Genomic DNA, 16,300 nt, shown 5'->3' on the forward strand with positions numbered 1-16,300 from the left:
AGGGTTGCTCGGAGGCAGCCGCACAATGACTGCGGAGCGCGCTCCGTGACAAAGCGGCAGCTCCTCCGGCGAATACAAGCGGCTTTGTAACGGTGCCCAGACGGGGGAGCGGGCCCGGCCCCGAGCCGTGCCGTGCCGTGCTGTGCTGTTCGGGGCTGAGCACCGAGGCTCTGCCGACCCACGGGCCGCTGCGTGTCAGCACCGAGCCCGGCAGAACGAATCCCACCTCGAGGCGCTGCCCGTGTCTGGCTGCTGCAGCGCCTCCGCCTCCGACATCTCATTCCCTCTCCGTCATTTACATTAATTGGACGCTAAGAGTAACCGGGAGCAGAGGCGGGTCGGGAGGACTTCTCCCTGTCCCGGGGACAGACGCGGAGCAGCGCTACCCTGCAGCGGGGTCCGGACCGGGGCTGATGCGGGATCAGCAGCAGCTCTGCTGGAGAGACGAGCACAGCGCTGAGCCGGTGCACAGCTGAGCCGGGGGGGGAGGTGAGCACAGGTGCCGTGAATCTCACCTCTTAGAGCAGCACCAGCTGCAGCTCACTGGGCTCTGATCACCGTTACAGTCCATTTTGTCCAAAAAGGGGAGATGTTAAAGTTTCCCTCTGTAGGGAGCGAGCCCCAGGAATGCAGCTCGCATCTTGGGGGGGCAGCTCAGTTCATAGGGCCGTGACGGCAGCTCCGCTACAGAAACACCAACCTGCGGACCCCGTCTGGCAGACAGCGGGGCGGTGGGACCGCGATGACCCACAGCCGTTCCCGGGCCGCAGCGGTTCTCCCCGGAACGGGACGGCAGCTCCCCCCCCACGCGGGGCAGCCCGCAATGAGCCGTTCCACGCCGGGCTCCCGCACGGCAGCACGTTCTGCGACCCCCCCACGTGGGGCTGCCCCGCATCCCCCGACCCCGGGCAGCCCCGGCGGGACGCGGGCGGACGCCCCCGGGCAGAAGCGGAGGGCGGTGAGCGGGCGCCGCCTCCCGACCCCTCGGCCCCGTGTTCTCCCGGTCCCCCCCCCGAGGGTCGATCCGCTGCCCCCGCACCCCCCGCGCTCCGCTCGCAGCCCGCGCTCCGTTCCCGCGGAGCCTCCTCCCGTGCGGGGCTGCCCGGCGGGGGCGGTGGATCGGCGCCGCCCGTACCGCATTGGTTTGCAGCGGAGCCCGTCACAGGCGCGGCGCCGAGATTGGCCCCGCAGCCCGCGCCCCCCCGGGCCCTCCCCCACCCCGCCCGCCGTGCGCCGCGGCCCGGCCACGGGCACAGCGCTGGGCTCCGCGCCGCTCGGCCCGCAGCGGGGCTCGGTGAGGCGGGGCAGGGCCGGGCGGGGGGCGCCGCAGCAGCACCGCACCGAGCGGCACCGGGATGTGAACGGAGGCTCCGCAGGCAGCGCCCGCTCCGCGCCCCGCAGCCCGGCCAGGGAAGATGCTGAGCAGGTGGATGAGTGGCAGCAGCAGGAACCTGGAGCGCGAGTACAACTGCACCGTGCGGCTGCTGGACGACAGCGAGTACACCTGCACCATCCAGGTCGGCAGCCGCGGGCGGGGGAACGGGACGGTCCGTGAGGGGCGGGCCGGGATCGCGGCGCGGAACCCGCAGACAAAAGGAGCCTTCACCGAACAAAGGCGGAGCGGCGGCGGCTGCGGAGCCGCGCGGCTCCCCGAGCATCCCCGCCGTGCCGGCCGTGCGGGGGAGCCCCTAAAGCCGCCCCCTCCTCGGTGCCGGGAGGGGGCCGGGCTGCGCTGCGGGAGCCTCGCGCCGAACCCCGCACGGCCGCCCCCGCGGGCAGGATGCGGGTACGAAGCTCGGTCCGGGGCTGCCGCCGTTTCGCCTCCCGTTCGGCCCCGGAGCTGCCGTGGAGAGGAGCGCCGGCTCGGGGCCGACGGATCCGCGGCGCCCGTCGCTCTCCCGCATCCATCGCGGTAACGGCACCGCGCAGCCCCGCGGTTCGGCGCCGGCTCTGGGGGCCCGAGGCCGTTCGGGTCGAGGTGCCGCTGTTGGGGCCGTCCCGCAACTCCGCGAACGGCTCCGCGCGGCGAATGACGGGGAGCGCCGGGAGCGGAGCGGACGCTGCGGGCGGCTCTGGCGGCGTGACCGCATCCCGTGCAGCAGCAGAACGCGGGGCTGCGCGCTCCCGTTGGCGGCACGGAGCTGCACCCGCCGCCCGTCGGTCCCTCCGAGGCTGATGTTAATTGACACGGGGCGCAGCTCGGGAGACAGAGCGCGATGCAGCCCAGAAAAATCTGGATTTTCTGTCCTTATTGGGATCTAACGAGCTGTTTTCATTTAGCGCGCTTTTATTATTCTTATTTTCAGAACAGAGCACCCGATCCCGTATTTTGGTGGACATTTAGCATAGCGAACAGTGAATCCTCGTGTTTAGTATTCAGGACCGGAGGTGCTCGGCGTCAGCTCTATTGCCCTCTCCAGGAAGGTTACGCGGGGCGGTGTTTGTTTCCCGTCGCCCTCACGGTGCCCGACAGCGAAGCGGTGGATGGTCCACGCAAAACTGAGCGTGTGCGTGGGAGCGGGAACGTCTTGCAAGTGGGAAAGCCGTCAGCCCGGAGCGGGGAGCGGTGAATGAGTTTTGAAGGTCATTCCCCGTCGGGTGCAGATCTCGGGCGTCTCGCTGAGCTCGGTGCTGTTCCTCGCCCAGGCTGTTTGTGCGCCTGTTGTCTCTAATTTAGGACTGCTATTTTTGCTCGGATGTGAGGAGCCCCACGAAGCAGCGCTGCGGTGCACACCTGGGGCTGCGGGGGGAGGTTGGCAGTGCGTTCCCGTGGCTGCAGTGGGTCTGTGCTGTGTGCCCCGGCTCTGGGCTCTGCCTTGCATCCCGGGCACCAGCACGGGGCTCCTTAGGGCTGTCGGTGTGATCAGCCTCTGGTTGAGCTCAATAGAAGCTGCGTGAGTAGTGCTCCTGTGCTGTGAGATAATGACTCAGAATGCTGCTTCTAAATGAAGTTGATTTAGTTGATTATCACAAGTTTACCTTGGTGACATTCCCGTGTTGGAGCAGTTCTTCTCTGAGCTCAGATGGCTCCTCCACCTCCTCTGCTCCAGTGTTCTCCCCAGCACCCACAGGAGCAGCAGGGGAGCGTGGCTCAGGGCCGGCTCCTGCTGGTACCCAGCTGTGGGGAGCAGCTGCTCCAGGCCCCACAAACAACTTGGGGTTTTGTCCGAGGCTTTGTGCACAGAGCAGGAGGATGATATGATGTGCTGTGCTGCAGCGCGGGGATGGAGCTGTGCTTGCAGCTCTTGGGCGCTCTCAGGGCTCCCGCTGTGGGTGAGCTTGAAGCACTGTCCCCTCTGGGAGCTGCTCGTGTCTCAGCAGCAGCGCAGTGGCAGCTGCAGTGGGGCTCTGCAGAGCACTCTCACTGCTACGGATGCTCTCCAGGCTGTCCCCGCTCCCATCACTGCCCCAATGTGGGTTTGCTCTGCCACATCCCTGTGCTCACTGCCCCACATCTCCGGGCACGGGGGAGGCAATGCCACAACAACTGGAATAAAGCGAGCATTGAGGAAGGCAGAATTGCTCCAGTGCTGTGGTTTCTGTGTGACTGAGCTGCTTGTCCCAGGGAATGTTTGAGATTCTTCACCGTGCAGTCAGCGGTGGCAAAAAGGGCCTGAAATAATGAACCGTTTGCCATCGTTTGGTGAGTCAAGTATCTGCCTGGGCAGACAGTGCTGTTTTGTTTCTGAACCCGCTCGTGCTTTGAGAACGTGGAGACGTGAGAGAAAAAATACCAAATGAGGTTTCCTAGGTTCAGAATGTGACAGCTCCCTTACGTAAGGCTGCAAATAAATGGAAAAGAGCACTTGGACTGAACCCCGGCTTCCCACGTGAAGCACAAAGTTCATTAGAGACCCAACAGGGCCATTAATAACCGTCAGCACAATGGAGAAGCTCGGCTCTTTGCAGCACAGGCTGTTGTGAAGGTTATTTGCTCGTTATCTTTCGTGCTTCTGATCATTTCCAACTGTCCATGCTGGGAAATAGGTTGGCAGAGCGCTGCGTGGAGCCGAGATGGGCTCTGTCCTTCTGCTGGGAGCTGTGGGCACTGCGGGGGGTGAGGGTGGGTGTGGGGTCAGTGTGCTGCAGGGGATGAGGGGCTGCATCCCCCAGCTCCTGGGTACCAGCGGTGGTGGGAGTGATGCTGGCAGACTGCCCTCCAGTTTGCCATTGATCCCACTGGAGGTGATGATTCTCTCTATAACACTGGTGTGTCTGTAGCAGCAAGCTGCTGCTCTTGCTCGTTGCTGTCCCTGCAGCGTGGCAGTGTCTGTGCAGCAGCCTTGTGCTCTTTGCCCAAACAACTACGTGCCAACAGCCCCCGGGCTCAGGAGGAGCTCTGCCTGAAATGCACTGAAAGCTTGAAGGCAAAGGCACAGCCAGAGCTGAGCTTCTTGGGCTGCGTCTTCCACTTTCCTCTAAAATCAATTTCCTGGTGTATAATTTGAAACACAAAGGATACAAAAAGCAACTGATGAAAACATCCACTCTGTCCACCACAGGCCAGTGACACATTTACTCTCACACTGACGCGAGGCAGAGAGGTGAGTTGTTATGGAGACCTATGGAAAATATTTCCAGCTCCTCTCCCTTCCCAGCAGCAGTGCTGTGTGCTGTTGTGCTGTGTGCTGTTGTGCTGTGTGGTTGTGTTGCTGTGTGGTTGTGTGTTGTGTTGCTGTGTGGTTGTGCTGTGAAGCTGCTGTGCTGTGAGCTGGTGTGCCTGTTGTGCTGTGTGCTGTGCTGCTGTGTGCTGTGTGCTGTGTTGCTGTGAGCTGTTGTGCTGTTGCTGTGAGCTGTAGCTGTGTGCTGTGTGCTGTGTGCTGTGAGCCTGTGTGCTTGTGCTGTGTGCTGTGTGCTGTGAGCTGTTGTGCGTGTATGCTGTGAGCTGTGAGGCTGTGTTGCTGTGTGCTGTGTGCTCTGTGCTGTGTGCTGTGCGCTGTGCGCTGTGTGCTGTGCGCTGTGCGCTGTCGTGCTGTGTGCTGCTGTGCGGTGTGAGGGGGGGTGTGTGGGTTTTTGCGGGGTTGTGCGCGGCCGCAGTTGTGGTGTGAGCTGTGTGCTGTGTGTGTGTGCGGTGTGTGCGGTGTGTGTGTGTGCTGTGTGCGGTGTGCTGTGAGCTGTGAGCTGTGAGCTGTGAGCTGTGAGCTGGGCTGTGAGCTGTGAGCTGTGTGCTGTGAGCTGTGTGCTGTGTGCTGTGAGCTGTGTGCTGTGTGCTGTGAGCTGTGAGCTGTGTGCTGTGTGCTGTGAGCTGTGTGCTGTGAGCTGTGAGCTGATTGCTGTGTGCTCTTGTGTGCTGTGCTGTGTGCTGTGCTGTGTGCTGTGTGCTGTGTGCTGTGTGCTGTGCTGTGTGCTGTGTGCTGTGCTGTGTGCTGTGCTGTGTGTGTGTGCTGTGTGCTGTGTGCTTGCTGTGTTGCTGTGTGCTGTTGTACTGTGTGCTGTGTGCTGTGTGCTGTGTGCTGTGTGCCGTGTGCTGTGTGCCTTGTGCTATGAAGCTTGTGTGCTGTGAGCTGTTGCTGTTTCTGTGTGCTGTGTGCTGTGCTGTGTGCTGTGCTGTGTGCTGTGCTGTGATGCTGTAATGCTGTGATGCTGTGATGCTGTAATGCTGTGATGCTGTGATGCTGTGATGCTGTGATGCTGTGATGCTGTGATGCTGTGATGCTGTGTGCTGTGTGCTGTGTGCTGTGTGCTGTGTGCTGTGTTTGCTGTTGTTGCATGTGCCTGTGTGCTGTGAGCTGTGTGCTGTGAGCTGTGTGCTGTGTGCTGTGTGCTGTGAGCTGTGTGCTGTGTGCTGTGTGCTGTGAGCTGTGTGCTGTGTGCTGTGCTGTGTGCTGTGTGCTGTGCTGTGCTGTGTGCTGTGTGCTGTGTGCTGTGTGCTGTGTGCTGTGTGCTGTGTGCTGTGTGCTGTGTGCTGTGTGCTGTGTGCTGTGTGCTGTGTGCTGTGAGCTGTGTGCTGTGAGCTGCTCACAGCTGAGCTGTGCCGGGACCGCCCGCCATCCCCAACAGGAGCCGCTTCCCAGCAGAGCGCCTTTGGTTGTCACTTTTCCGCTCTAAGATCCCAAAGACAAATAGATGGACGTACACAGGGCAACACTGCCATGGAAAAAATATGCACGTGGAGTACTGAGCAGAAATCTTCTGCTTCTGCTGAGTAGAAATGAGGTAATGCACAGCAGGAATTGCTTTTGGGTTGTCGGGGGAATAGGGAAGGGCTGTGTGCAGCCCGTGTGTGTGATTTCTGGCTCACTCTCAGAGATCACATGGATGGGGTGGGGGACGAGGGGCTCCGGCCCCACTGTGGACCACCTGCATGTGGCACTGGGAGCGGGTGGCTGCTGGCAGCTGGGGGTCACCCGGTGCTGTGCATCGGCTGGGGTTGCAGAGCTGCTGTGTGCAATGAGAGAAGGGAGTTTGCTGGAGTGCGGTGGGTGGGTGGGGGATCTCAGAGGCTTCTCCGGCCTTTCTGGTTCCATGACCATAGATGACAGCAGGTTGCTGGGGGGCTGGACAGCAGGCAGGGCTTTGCCCATCGAGAAGGGCAGCTTTGTTTGCTCTCAGCTCTGCTGGGGATGGACGATGCCCCATTAATGCCAGGGTCAGGAGCTGGTTCTGTTCTGGAGATAACTGGGCTGTGCCTCTGCCATCAGCTGCTCAGCTGTAGCCAGAAAAACATCATTGCTGAGCTACAAAAAGCTTTGGAGTTGGCTCTGCAAATAAGAAGGTTTTAGGTCAAATTCTTTCCTTTGAAAAATTTCCAGAGCAAATTATCCCAGTGGAATGATGGTGAGCTCTCACTGATGGTGCGCTCCTGGCTGCTGGGCTGCTGGGCACACAGTGCATCCATCTGTGGGACCACGGCTGTGGGGCTGAGCCCCCAGGGCCAGCTGCAGCCCCCAGCTGTACCCACCCTGACCCCCCACCTTTCCCCTGGTGCTGCCTTTCTGCCTGTGCAGCTCTCGGTGGCTTTTTTTGTGACACACCCGAGATGTTTTTATTGTGATCCCCCCTGGGTGCGCTGCTCTGGGAGAAGGGGAAGGGCAGAATTGGGAGCAGGATGGAATTAGTGCCTGTCTGCCCCTGGGTCTCCACGCTTATGTGGCGGTGCCCTCACTGAGGGTGGGCTGTGCACAGCACTGCTGCCTGGTGCAGCCTGGGCCCACTCTGCTCCTACAGCCATGGTAGATGGTGAGTCAGCTGGGCAATGGTGGAGATGGCACTGAGGGGAATGTGTCTTTGCTCAGAGTACTGGGATGAAAGAAAGGAGAGAGCTGGTGCTTGACATGGGCATCCCATTCTGGGTGTGTGTTTACACCAAAATGTGCCTCCTGGAGCTCTTTGAAAGAAGATGTGTTTTCAAGGCCCATACCCGATCTCTACGCATCCCCACCTGCTGCCATCAGTCCGCGCTCACCCAGGCCTGTGTCTTGCCTGCTGCTTCTGGGGACGGTCTGATCTCATGGAGCTCTGCTGGGTGAGATGGAGTGGTCTCTAAAGTGACCCACTGTGTGTGGGGCTCCCAGAGCTGGGTGTGTAAGGAGGGCAGAGCCAGGTGCCTGCAATGCCTGGTCCTCTGCAAAGGGAGCGTGAAGTCCCGTGGGCTGGAGTAGAATCACTCCTTTCTCCCAACAGAGCCAGAGTTTGTGTGGTGCCAGCGGGACGGACCCACAGGGCTGGGAACAGCGAGTCTTTGTTTGTCTGCATCGTCGCCTTTAAAGACGCAGACCGTGCTTTGCCCTTAATTACACTTTGGCAATTACAGTCTGTGTGAATTACCTTCACTGGCAGCAGCGCCTTCTTTGGCAGCAGCACTTCGGAGAGGAGCTGCTCTGTGCCACCGTGTGTGACTCCTGCAGAGGGGCAGCGGGGGAAGCCGGGCGGGATCGGCTGCTGCTCCAGGGCCGGAGCTGTGCGGGCTGACAGCGGGGCAGAAGGGGCACTTCTACACACTGAGGCCTCGGGATGGCTGCGCTGCTCTGCGGCTGAGCTGCTCCCTGCAGTGGCAATGGGGCTGTGGCTGTGCAGGTGGCAATGGCTCGCTTGTCGTCTGATGCATTTCCTCCTGACGGGGGAGCGGGGAGCGCTCTGCGCTGCGCCCATCACCTCCCGTCACCTCCCGGGGAGCGCAGTGCTGATGGAGCCTCATCGGAAATGCAGCGCTGGCGGCTGCCTGAATCTTTCATAGCTGCCGGTAATGGATATCATCAGGGAGCTCCTGGGAGCAGGGCGGAGCGACCGGCCGCTCTGGGGTGTGGGGGGACAGTGTGCGGGAGGGGGGTCGGTGCCCAGCGGGTGCTTCCCAAGCTGACGGTGACCGAGGCTCCGCGGCGCGGGGCTCTTTGGAGGCTGGAGAGGAGCGGCTGCCCTGTAGTGCGTGCTGGGATGTGGCCGGTGCCGCAGCTGGAAATAGAAAATGTTGGCTGTGTAAAGTCTGTTACCAAAGATGTTAATTATAGTGGCATATCTGTCATAGTGATGGAGGTTTCCTATTTGTCAGAGGGTTTATAACGGGGCTGTTTCAGATCAGGTTGGCTCTCGGCTCAGCACATAAGCTGTGATCCCAGAGGAAATATCCATCTCGCTGCCCGGATGAAATCTTTCTTTAATAAAAAATTACAGAAATCGATTAAGCCATTCTGGAGCTAGAGAGAGACTTCAGGAATACACGGATCTGTGGTTCACAGGGGCTCTAACGATACATTATCTATCTGCTTAACCTGTGGAGTGGGCAGTGCATTGGGGTGGGGGGAAAAAAAAGCCAGAATCCAATATAGTTATGTTTGAAAAATAGACAATAAGCATGCTGAGCAGGTATTTCTCCCGCATCGATTTAATTCTCATTAACGTTGCACTGTACAGCATGCTGAGTAATATTTCTGGCTTGCGAACAGCAATGGATTTCCTTTGGAAATGTGTAACAAGAACAGAGTGTCTCTGGGACCTGGCAGTGGTGGTGCTGGGGAGGGCTGGGGGCCCCACTGAGCCCCCCGTGGAGGCCCTTCCCTGCCAGAGCTGTCACGTTCCTGGGCTGTCCATCAGCATCAGGCTCTGCTCCTCACCCAGAGGAGATTTTCCTTCTTCCTTTTTTCCTCTTTCCTTTCCGTCTGCTGGGGCTGCAGCCAGCCGTGACTTCTGCTTGCTGATGACAGATTTCTTCTCTGGGGTTTCAGGATAACATTGAGGGTCCCCGGGGCAGCTGCTGCTTTGAGAGGATTAGCGGTGACTGACAGCCTTCTCCTGGCTCTGCTCTCTTCCCCATGCTGGAGTCAGAGCTCTCGTGTCACCGTAGCTCTGCCTTGATGTTGGCTGGATGCTGTGTCGCTTGGCCTGGCAGCTGGTTTTGCTACAGGCATAAATAAGGAGCTGATACAACATGAATCCTGGCACAGTGTGCCTCACGTGGCTGTGCTGGAGATGGAGGGTCTGCATTGAGCTGCCATGGGGGGGTTCTGATTGAGAGCCTCTATAGCTGCTGACTGAGGTCGGGGCAGTGTGGCTGCATGGCTGCCCTGTCCCTTTCCTGCAGTGGGAGGGCACAGCAGGTTTTGGGAGGGCTCCATCCTCTTGTTTTTGAAGTGCTGGTGGGTGACCACCCGGTGCCCACTGAAGGAGCAGGCAGTGGGGTTTGGGGTTGGAGCAGTGCTGCTGTCCCACAGTTCACATGGAATGGAGGAGGGTGCAGATTGGCCCATGGTGGCTTTGTGGTGGCATCTGCGTGGAGCTGGCAGGCTGTAAATCAGCCTGAAGGCAGTGGCTGTGGGCTGACCCCCAAACACTGCCCCGTTGTGTGGTTTGTTTTGTTCTGAGGGCCTCTAAAGAGAGGGAGAAAAAGTCAGCACTGGGGTATGGTGTCACCATGGGAATGGGGGGTGCGGCGCTGATGCGGGGGGGGGGGGGGCATTGCTGGGGGGAGGCCCTCATCCCATTCTGCTGCTGGGTGGAAGGGGGGGGGGCTCCTGGGTTTGCAGCATCGTTCAGGAGAGCAAGTTGCACCGCCATGGCTGTCCTCTAATTAATGCAGTCAGATTAAGCAGCATGGCAGATAATCCTCAGATCAGCCATTATTGGGAACTTTCCCATCCTGGTGTCATTGGGTTTTTAAAGCGCTGTCAGTGCACAGCAGCAGTTGTTTGTGTTGTAACAAGGGCAGTACAAACCGATGTGCAAATAAGTGAATGGACGAGCCCATTGGCACTGAGGTCTGGGAGCAGAGCTGGGTGCTGCAGTGCTCCCTGCCTGCGGGGCTGTGCAGCTCAGTGCTGCGCTCCCTCGCTCCAGGTATAGCAGGGCTGTGTTGGGAGGGGGCTGCATCACGTGGGTCCTGGTCATTCAGGGGCTGTCTTGCTTCTATCTGTGTGTTTCCAAATGCTGGTGATGCTCTGGCTGTGGCTGGCATCACACCATGTGCAGAGAGGACCGCTTCTCTCTGACCAGCCTCTCATGCATCGCTCCTTGGCGCTGGCTGGAGCTGACCCAACCCACCCTCAGCGGTGTTAATGGCCTGTCTACAAATAGCAGCATTACTTAAGGTCTGTGACGGCCTCCTGGGTGAGCTCGTGCTGGAGCTGGCATCCAAACCTGTGGGAGATGTGTGGTTTCCTTTCCCAGTGTCGCTCTGTGGGAAGGTGGGGCCGTTCCGCTGCTGTGTTCTTCCAAGTGAGCAGGCTGGGTGTGCTGGCACAGAGCAGCACCAGGGGGAGGAGCACTCATGGCACACTGTATTCCAGGTGTGCCCGGGAAAATGAAACCTTCTGACAAAGCACAGCTGCCAAATGAGGCTGTTCTGAACGCCCTCGGCTCTCTGCCACTGTGTGGATGCTGCTCCATGCCAGGTGGGCACGATGACAGCGCTGGGGCAGCACAGTGCTTTTGCCTAATAGGATCTTCAGCAGAGCGCGGGTCACTGCATGGAGCTGGGTGCAGGTTGGCCCCTGACCTGCCCTAACCCCTAAAATACACATAGATTGTCATCCATATGCATTTAAATCACATTGGGCATCATCCTGGCTGCTTCTGTATTGGTCAGTGCTCACAGAGAGACTCCAAACAGCATCACTGCAAGGAGGGAGGGATGCAGCCGGGTCCTGGTGGGCACCTTTGTGGTGGAGCCCATCAGAGTGTGTGGGGGGCGGCTCCCACCCAGCTGTGACAAAGCACTGCTGTGCCGTGGGATCGTGCCATCAATCCACTGCTTCTCACTCTGATGCACTAAAAATAGAGCATTATTTCCAGGCAGTAATTGCACATCCTGTAGTCATAATGAGCTCTTAAGGTAATTACCTTTTGGTGAGGAAGAGCTGAAGATAAGGTGTGTGTGGCTGGAAAATGGAGGGTTTCAAGAAGTGTGCCCAGGAGTATGCACATGTGGAGGGGGTGGTGTCCTGTGGTGGCCATGGGCTGTGCTGGGGGATGGCACTGGGGGCTGCTCAGCTGCTCCGTGGGCACTGGAGGAGCACCCACCACAGTGGGGATGGAGGTGATGGAGACTGTGGGGCTCCCTTGTCCCCACTGCCTGTGCTGGGGCAGGCTGCTCTTTGCCTCCTGGCACCACGAGTCAATACACCGTGCTGCCGAGTGCCCAGCTCTTGCACAGAGGAGGTAAATTACATCTACTGCTGTTACATCTTTGTCACTAATTTGATCACATATTAAGAACGTAAACCACTTAGAACATTTTTGTCTGAGTCAATTTCCCTTTGTAAGCCAGAGGTGCTGATCTTACAGCGCAGCACTTTTCCAATCCTCTCTAATCCCATGGCTGCTCTCTATCTCCGTTGCCTTTCCCAATTACAGCCAGACCGATGTGCCCCAGCTCCTCCCAGGGTCCGGCTGAGACCCCCAGACCTCAGTGCAGGGGGAGTTCTGCTCCTTGGCCTGCTGCTGCCTGTCCCCAAGTATCCTGATGCTACACGTGCAGTGCCGGCCGCCTGCCAGCCCCGCGTGGCCCAGGGCTGTGCTGGGAGCTCTGGGAGGGGCAGGCGGCCGCTCCCGTGTCCTCGGTGGGTTCTCCTGGTCCCCCTCCGCCGCTGTTTGCATTCACACGCTCTGCCAGGCTGTGTTTTTGCCAACGACTGACTGAGCAAACGCGCCTCCGGGCATGCTGAAATATTCCCGCTCTACACTCCGGTGAAGTCTGCGTGCTTCTGAAGGCAGTTTAGATACGAAAGTCTTCACAGAGGCTTTAAATTAAATCTCAGACAGCCCAGAGCCTCTGTTTCCTTTCCTAAACTCCGGGAAGTTTGTCTGAGTGGTGAATGTGGGAGACAGTGCGGGCTGGGCATTGTGCTGCAGTGTGGGCCTGCATGGAGGGTGTGCAGCAGGGAAGGCTCCCAGGGGAGCTGGTGGGCTCAGGGCTGCCTGCAGCTCCCCCCTTCACCCCCTCTGCATGCTCCTGGCGTGCCATCAGCACTGACCATGCAGCCTTCTAAATGTCCCGGCAGCTCAGAATGACAGGGTTGCACTCCTCTATCTATTTCTGCAGAGCAAGGACCTAATTGAGCGGATAATGCATGAGCCAGCAATGCTGAGACGCCGCGGCGCAGCGCTTTGTGTTTTGGGGAAAGCTTTTACTGCAGAGCCATTTGCAGGCAGCCTGCTTGGGGCACCGGGTGACCCACGGCACTGCTCCACAGGGGGGGCACATGGGGTTGGTGGGTTCCAGTGTCACTGGGCCTGGGGCTGCTCAATGGCCACACCACAGGACGTGGGACTTCACAGAGACTTCCCCAGGACCCCTGAGGTGCCCATAGGTGTCCCCCAGGCTGTGGGCCCCAACACCCCAAGGGCAGCACCGTGGGTGGGCAGGCACAGCCCTAGTGCTGAGCCCGGAGCAGAGGCTGCTCACGCACCCCGGGTCGTTCTGCACTCTGCAGACGTCAGCTCCTGCTGCTGGAAAAATGAGATCTCAGAGCAGAGCAGGCCCTGGTGTAGCTACGTGAAATGGGATTGCTTTGTCTAATCAGGCAAGTGAGTGACACAATTTGAGAAGTCCTTGAGGGTTTTGTAAAGGTCGGCGATGTGAGAGACGTAACCGGCACAGCGCGAGTCACGCACACCGGGCTGCCCTTTGCTGGAGGCACACAGTGCAGTGCCAGCCTTTGCTTCGCCTCTGCTGCCTCTACATAGCCAGCAACAGCTGGGAGCATGGCTGGGTCTTTGGGGTACGGACCAAAGTGGTTCCTCCTGACATGAGATTGCAGGGAAACTCTGTGTAGGAGGCCATGCTGTCCCTCTGAACCCCTCCCTTCCTGATCTGTTTAAATCCAACTTCATCCATAGGGTTTCAGGAGGAGGGGAACGTGTCCATGCTGCAGCGCCGATCATTCATCATCAGACCGGACAGAACAGCACTCGGTTGCACTTTTCCTTCTGCTGTCAGCAGGAGCGGCTCCTTCTGAAGAACTGCACCTCCCAGGAATGTTCTAATTTTGGACTTTCTACTAAACTGAAGCCATTCTGCGAGCTGTGCAGCTCAGCTGTGCGCCTGCTGCCAGGCGGGGGCTGCAGTGCCAGCTCCGGGCACAGCCCATGTAGTACAGGGGGGTACCTGGGAGGGACCCAGCCCCTCCTTGTCACTCAGTGCCACCCACGTGCACACGAGCCCTGCGCTGCTGTGAGCTCTGGGGTGCTCCTGGCAGCACACAGAGCAGCAGGCATGGCGAATGCGATTAGATGTTTTACTCGTGATCAGATCAGTGCAGCTCGTGTTGATTTCTGCCGCTCCGAGGTGTGCGCTCGCTTCAACCGCAGCTTTCACAAACTGCCGCCCGCCCTCAGCAGAGACATTCTCTAAGCACATGTGAAACGTGCTCTGACGTGTGAGGAAGTGGAATGGACAGGTAGAACCTTTTCTGCATTAAACCTGAGCAGCAGAGCCTTGTGCACGAGCTGCAGACACCGCACCTCAGGCTTTGCGTGCTCCGGATGCACAGATGTTTTCCTTACACTTGAACAAGGAGAACATCACAGCTCCAAAGCACCACAGCTCCTCACCTCAGCGGTCTGTGCTGTGGATGCAGAGCCAGCAGCCCCCAGACCCAGCTCCTGGCAGTGGCTGCCCCCTTCCTGCAGCCAGCTCTGCGGGCTTCACCCCTCTCCATCAGCCTCACAGCTGCAGTGGTGCTTCCGAGGGACAGCATGAAAATAGTTGCACCGCAATAGGTTTTGCCACCCTCCAGCACCAGCAGCAGCACCTTTAATCATTAAGCCTGAAATAATTTTAATTGGATCTGGAATTCACGAGGGATGTTTTTCTGTGTCTCCCTCCCAATGCTGCGGGGCTGCACCAGTTTCTGCGGTGCCTGGAGCACCTTGGGGTCGTGTGCTGCAGGGTGCACAGCTCAGCTTAAAGGCTGTGGGAGAGATGTGTTGGTTCCTGTGGGATGGAGGAGCGCTGCTGGAGAAGCTCTGATCTGTAGACTGGAGCTGTTGCCCTCGGGCTGGGTGCTGTGGGCAGTGCCGTGGTGGTGCTGCAGGGCGGCCGCCGGCAGAGGAGAGATTTGGTTTCCTGAAGTGCCTGAGACAAGCAGGGCAGTCTGAGCAGGAGTGGGCTGCTGTTCAGGTGTCTGCATCCCGCTGATAAGCAGCAAGAGGAATGAAAAGCTTCACTCACATGGAGAGCCCCTATCTCCTCTCCCAGGACCCAGAGAAGCGCAGCATTAAGCAGCAGGGCAGCAGTGTGGGGCTGCTTCCAGCACACTGGGTTGGTGCTCGCAGGCATTCACTGAAGCACAGTGGAGACTGTGGGGTGAGGAACCCACTGATAATGGGGCTGCCATGGCCAGGGTGTTCTGCTGAGTGGTGCTGAGAATAAGTGGCATTTGCTTTCTGGCACGGGGGCAGCTGGGGCTGTGCTTCAACACATAGGGGCATCCCAGGGGCATCACATGAGGGTGCTGGAGGAGGATGGACACTGGTTCCCACACACTGTGTATTGTTTGCACTGTGCTCCTCTGCTGCTGCTGCAGCTGGCTGGTAACCTGCAGCAAAGTGCCTGCAGCGCTTGAGCCTTTGTGCAGAGCAGCTCCAGACCTGTCCCAGCCCATGGCACAGTGCTGCTCCTCAGTGTCCATCTGTCCCACGGACCATCTGTCCATCCCTCTGCTTAGGAAGGACTCAGCACCCGGGAGGGGCAGAGCCTGTGCATTCAGCGGACAAAGGATGATCCCACGCACAGGTTTTGTTGCTGACATTCATTGTTTTCCTGCCCTGGCATCCACCAGCAGTGCCACTGGGTCACCCTCAGCTTGAATGTTTCATCAGGTGCTTCAATATTTAATTGCATGTTGCATGTGGTGGCACCGCGGAGCAGCGCTGCCTCCAGGCTGCTCTCCCCAGGGTGCACGGGGCTGCCCCGGCCATGGGGCTGCGGTCGGCTTCTCTGCAACCCCAGCCACTCACTGAGCAGAGAACCTGAGACTTCTCTTTGTAATCTTGTCATTTCCTGAGATTCACAGCCTGTGGCTTTCCCTCCTGCACCGATTGCAGCATGCCGTGATGCTCTCGGGGCTGCTTTGCATCAAACCCTTCCCCATATGCATTTTCCATTTTGGGAGCAAACCTGGACCCCGTTTCTGTCCGCTGTGTTATTTGACTGTGCTGCTGGTGTTTGCACAGCCCCTTTTAATTCTTTCCATGCCTTTCTCAGAAGGCCCCTTGCTGCTGCTGGGTGTTGAGGCACAGCTGGGCTGCGCGGGGCCACGCTCAGCATTGCTCCAGTGTGTCACTGCTCGGGGCCATCTGCATCCTCCAGTACTGTGGTCGCTTTTCTGTCCTCTTTTTGGGATCAGGTGGCAGCACAGCTGAGGTCACAGTTCCAGCACCAAAACAAAGCTGCACAGAGCTGCATGAGTGCACCCACATCTCCCCAGGCTCCTCCTGCCAGCTTACAGCTCCCTGTTGTGCACCCCAGCACCCCAATCCTATTGGACACCCTGTGTTCCATTCCTGCAGGTGTGGGCAGCAGTGTTATGGAGAGAAGAAATTGCACAGACCTTGGGTTGGTCATCTGGATCACCTCCAGGTGCCCACAGGACACTGATGTGAGCGCACTGTGGGTCCCCTGCCCTGCAGCTGTGTGGTGCTGCTCTGAACCCTGGTCACGCCAGCACATCTCCTCAGCTGCTCTGTTGTTCTGGAATTGGAAATCCAAACCTCCTTCAGTAAATGCTTACACTCAGAAAAACTCCTGGGGCGGAGCTGCTCCCGTGAGCTGCGCTCGGTGCTCTCAGTCAGCGCTCTGCGGGGCCGCCAGCTCCGTACACATCGTTACACAACCCTCATTCTTATGCTGCCAACGGCTTCGTTATGA

General features: G+C 58.9%; 1 protein-coding gene across 4 annotated transcripts in view; it reads left to right on the forward strand.

The window, feature by feature from the left end:
• The first annotated feature begins 1,241 nt into the window (after positions 1–1,241).
• FRMD5 (FERM domain containing 5) overlaps positions 1,242–16,300 on the forward strand; it is a 38,081-nt gene continuing 23,022 nt past the window's right edge. Inside the window, exon 1 of one of the 4 annotated variants that reach the window (XM_015873445.2) lies at positions 1,242–1,517. In XM_015873445.2, coding sequence (XP_015728931.1) covers positions 1,416–1,517 — 102 coding nt within the window. In that variant the 5' untranslated portion in view covers positions 1,242–1,415. Of the gene's footprint in view, positions 1,518–4,113; positions 4,545–5,892; positions 6,157–16,300 lie in introns of those variants that run through there. The other 3 variants (XM_015873447.2, XM_015873448.2, XM_015873446.2) reach the window with 3 other exon arrangements.

Source organism: Coturnix japonica, chromosome 10 (genome assembly GCF_001577835.2).
Source record: "Coturnix japonica isolate 7356 chromosome 10, Coturnix japonica 2.1, whole genome shotgun sequence".
Lineage (NCBI taxonomy): Eukaryota > Metazoa > Chordata > Aves > Galliformes > Phasianidae > Coturnix > Coturnix japonica.